The following is a 4,859-nucleotide window of genomic DNA, read 5'->3' on the forward strand; positions in this document are numbered from 1 at the left end:
ATATATCATATATTAATGAATGAATCATTTTTCAAAGGGTGGTCAAAAATTATTATACAAATTTATATTATTAGAATTATATATATATCATATATTAATGAATAAATCATTTTTCAAAGGGTGGTAAACAAAAAAATAGTATTACAAATTTATAATATGCAATAGTGTTCACGTAGGACAAGAAATAAACGTACCGTTGTAATTTCTAACGCAAATCCAATCAATGAAAATGATGAAGTACACAATGGAATCGTTAATGAGCGAAGGGTGGTGGTTTAAAAGCGTGCACGTTGCACACTATATTCGCGGAAGCAAGGAAGAAGGGTCGACAACGACGACGACGACGGATTGTTTTCTCATTGATTAAAATCCTTTTCAATGGTCTTCGTCAATGGTCGGCCGTGAAACGTTGAAAAGCTTCGAGGGAGTCTAAAAAAACCTCTTCTCTCACATACACACACATCGTTGAGTTTTTCAACGGGGGGTAGACGAAGAAATTTATTTCGTATCGTCTAATTGCAGTCACTCTAATTGCGTCTCCCTCTTTTCTTTTTTTTTTCTTTTTTCAAAACACTAGAATCACAGACATTTTCTTTCTCTGGTTTAAAACACACACACACACAAATAAATAAAGCAAAAAAAGAGGAAAGTATACTTCTAAGCTTCCTCGCACGTGCCACAATGAAACGCGTGCCGATCAAGCACACACGGGGGGTCTATGAGGGGATAAGAGGGGAAGAAACATTGTCGTTGACTCGGCAGCTCGTTAAATGGAAATTAGAATTGATTTACCTGCTAAATTGAACGGTACTTTAATCTTTGTTTCTCTTCTCAGCACGGGGATGCATATACGCAACAACCCTAAACTACAATTTTATTTTCACTTTAATTAAATTTAAACTGAAACCATGGTTTTTTGGTTCTTCTAGTATTATTTATTTGAACATTAGATTGTGTTTTTTTTTTTTAAACATTAATCCGCAATTTACTATCTAGGAATCGGGATTTTTTTTATTGTTTGACGTTGGTAGGAATGACTCGCATCATTTTTTTGTTTTTTTAAATGTTTCTATCTGTAATTTAATTATTTCTTTTTTTTTTTTATAGTACTTTCTAGGTATTTAGTATATTTTCAACATATTTTCTAAGTGGCACCACAGTGGGGGGATGTCATCAGCGCTTGTTTCATTGTTTTGCGCGTGACACCTAGCATGGTGTCATCAAGATTTATCTAATAATTTTGTTCATGACATCAATTTGGTGCCACTGGGATTTGCCTGATAGTTTTGCACATGTCACCAATGTAGTTATTTTATTTTAATAATAATCAAAAAATCATCTATAATTTTGTGTTATATATCTAAAAAAATAACATAATGTCACACCGATAGTTACCTAATAGTGTTTTGCGTATAATAACACCAACGTAATTATTTAATCTTAACCATAGAACTACAAACTTATTTTTTTAACCCTGAAACTACAAAACTGGGGTATATATTTACCCCCATGGGTTTTTTTAGTCCTAAAAACTGTTCTTATAGCAATAATCAGACTTTTAAGTATATGAATTTTTTCGTTTTTTCATGCCAAAGAGAATGGTGAAGAGTGAATTCAATTTTATTAAAGTTTAATCGGTAAAAAAATCGATTTAAATTAACTTAAGTTTACCTGGGGTAGATATCTACCCCTGTTAATAGTTCTAGGGTTAATAATAACTAAGAAAGTCATCTGATTTTATCTAATATATCTTATTGTGTTATTATATCTGATCTGATCTTTTAAATATTATCTAAAAAATAATATGGTGTGTCACATCGATATTTTCCCCATAAATTCAACGCCTAACACCAACACGTAGCTATTTAAAATTAAATATTGATTTATTTGGTTTATTATTACCAAGAAGTGATCTGATTTTATCATATATATATATATCTTGTTGTGTTATATATATATAATCTGGTATATAGTTTTAGAAATGATATTATCTATAAAAAAAATAACATGGTGTGCCTATCACTATCACTACCACCCCAAACGATGTCATAACATTAATTATATTTATTTGTTTTACAAAGTAATCTATTGCAAAATACACGTATTAACAATTGATCATTATTTCAGAGTATTTAAACCACCTACCGTTGGAAACAATATTAATTTATTTGGTTTATTATTACCACAAAATGATCTGATGTTATATAGTTTTAGAAATGATATCTAAAATAAAAAATAACATAGTGTTCCTGCCACTACCACTACCACCCTAGACGATGTCATAACATTAATTATATTTATTTGTTGTACAAAGTAATCTATTGCAAAACACACGTATTAACAATTGATCATTATTTCAGAGTATTGAAACCACCTGGTGGTGGGAGCAGCGATATTTTCGGTTCGACTCAAGACGAGACCAGTCCACGTCGTGTGAAAAATCACAATCAATCACAACTTGGTAGCGCATTGTTCGGCGACGCTACAGATTCCAGCAGCAATTCCAATTTGACTAGCAACAACACCACAACAATTGGCAATATGATGGATAACAACGGACCCGAGACAACAACATCAACACGCTCCGGCATAAAGCCCGGTAATGATTCATACAATCGCCTGTTTGGCCCTCCCGATGCCCCACCCGCAACCCTAAACGCGAAAAATTACATGCGAAGCAATATAATACCCCTCAATGGGGGGGATGATACAACGTCGCCCGCTAAAAGTACATCAAGCACCAATTCGAGCTCGAGTATCATCCACAACGGCTTTACCAATACCAACAATTCTAACGTCAACGATATCACAGGTAAGGACATCGTCGTCATTTGCTGATAGACGACTCCATCTTCTTCTTCTTCTTCTTCTTCTTCTGAATTAGAATCTTAATCTTCTTCTTCTTCCTCATTTATCCTATTCTTTTATTTTTCTATCATCTTAATCACGAGAGTATCTAGATACAGTTGCAAGATACATCAAACTGGTTAGAACATTTCTAATGGAAACTATTTTTCTTATTCTTTTTTTTTTTTTTTTAGCAACTACGAACGAGCATCGATTATTATGATTAAACCCTGTGAGAAGATTATCATTTGGCTGAATTTTCATTTAAACAACGATACGCGGCGAATTAACTGTTTAATTCTAATATTCATTTCATGGCTATTACTTATTGTTTTTTGTTGTTTTTTTTTTTTAAATGTATATGCAGAAATATTAACAATATTATTCTGATGATACCTTTCAAGGGTTAACTTCAAACTTTGGAATACAAATTTCAAGATTAATTTAAATAACATTATAATAATAATATTTCAAGAAGCCCATTGTGTGTTAATAGAATAATTGTTCATTAAATGTTTCCATTAAAATGTTCCATCCACTGTGGTGGTAGTTATGCTCGTGTAATTTTTTTTTTTTTTATTTATTTTCTACATTTATTATTTATGATTTTTGTTGTTGTTTCAAACGCCTATAATGGAGTATTCCAAAAAATATTCTTTTTTTACTCCTAAGAAATAACGCCAGATTTTCTTTCTATCTCTCTTTCTCTTTCTCTTGTTAAGTTCAAGTAAGAACTTAGAAATGCACCAGACGCCGATATGCTTCGTGTTTCATAGCGGTACTCTTACTGTTTGGTAAAAAAAACTTACAGCGGGATATTTTATAGACACAGAAGGAAAGAAAAAGAGAAAAAGAGAGAGAGAGAGATGGAAAATAAATTGCTTCGCTGAATAACGTATCTTGAGTACTTGTATCTGGACACTGCCGATTACTATTATAACTATATTTTTCATTTTTCCTCAATATATATATATATATATGCTTGTATACCTATATCTATATGTCTATACAAGATGGTAAAAAAATATGACTTGATATTTAATTTAATAATATTCAATAATCATAATATATATAATATATAAAGTATAATAATATTCACTGAAACAAGTGTGTGTAGAAAATATATTATATATGTCCAATTAATATTTTATAAATCAACCCCTTTTTCTTTGTAAATAAATTTCTAATCATAATTTTTGTATGTACGTGAAATATTTTCTAAACAAATTATTCTGCATACATATATAATATGTTGTTAATGGATTATTTATAACTTAACGTGTGATATCTAATCATTTATAAATAATACAAATTAATTTACACGTTGAAAATTATCACAAAATATTAATTAAACATTTTCTTTTTTTTACTTCTCCATAAAATAAATACAATGATAATTAAATGGTTAAAATATGGGACCTTTCTTTATTGTTTTTACCATCCTGTATGTCTATATATGTATGTATATATATATATAATATACGAAGCACATTGTGGCATCGATTTGTTTTTTCTTTTCTTTTTTTTTTCTCAATTATTTTTGTATAGATCAAATAAATAAATAAAAAAAAACTCTATCTTAAAATATGTGTCCGCGGGTTGCAGCAGGCTCTCTCACGTGATATAAAAATCGTATGTCACAAATTGGTCTTCGTTCTTGTTCCTTTTAGTATTGTAAGTTAGACTCGTTTGTTTGTTTTTTTTTTTTTATTTTTTTTATTAGAAAATTTAAAATTTTTGTAATATCGGAAATTTAAATAAAACTTAAAAGAATATATCGTTGTGCTGCAATGAAAAACAAAGTTTTGATCAGGTTTGCATTCTTCTTCTTGTACAAAAAAGAAGAAAAAAAACATTCAACAAATATTAAATGTTTGCAATAGAAAGAAGAAAAATTAAATTAGAAAAAAACAGAAATTCACACAATGAAAATTGATTTATTATATTATTTGTGTCGTAATGTGTATAGCATGATATTTACACATTAATCTAATGAAAAATAAATTTTCCTT

The 4,859-nt window shown here is 29.7% G+C and overlaps 1 protein-coding gene across 9 annotated transcripts in view; it reads left to right on the top strand.

Annotated features, from left to right (window-relative positions):
- LOC106789001 (microtubule-associated protein Jupiter) overlaps nucleotides 1–4,859 on the top strand; it is a 32,749-nt gene that overhangs the window by 24,149 nt on the left and 3,741 nt on the right. For all 9 annotated transcript variants that reach the window (XM_014752782.1, XM_014752784.1, XM_014752781.1 and 6 more), the window contains one exon: nucleotides 2,361–2,812. In XM_014752782.1, coding sequence (XP_014608268.1) covers nucleotides 2,361–2,812 — 452 coding nt within the window. The remainder of the gene's footprint in view (nucleotides 1–2,360; nucleotides 2,813–4,859) is intronic.

Source organism: Polistes canadensis, unplaced genomic scaffold (assembly GCF_001313835.1).
Source record: "Polistes canadensis isolate GaletaPanama2010 unplaced genomic scaffold, ASM131383v1 scaffold_160, whole genome shotgun sequence".
Classification (NCBI taxonomy): Eukaryota; Metazoa; Arthropoda; class Insecta; order Hymenoptera; family Vespidae; genus Polistes; species Polistes canadensis.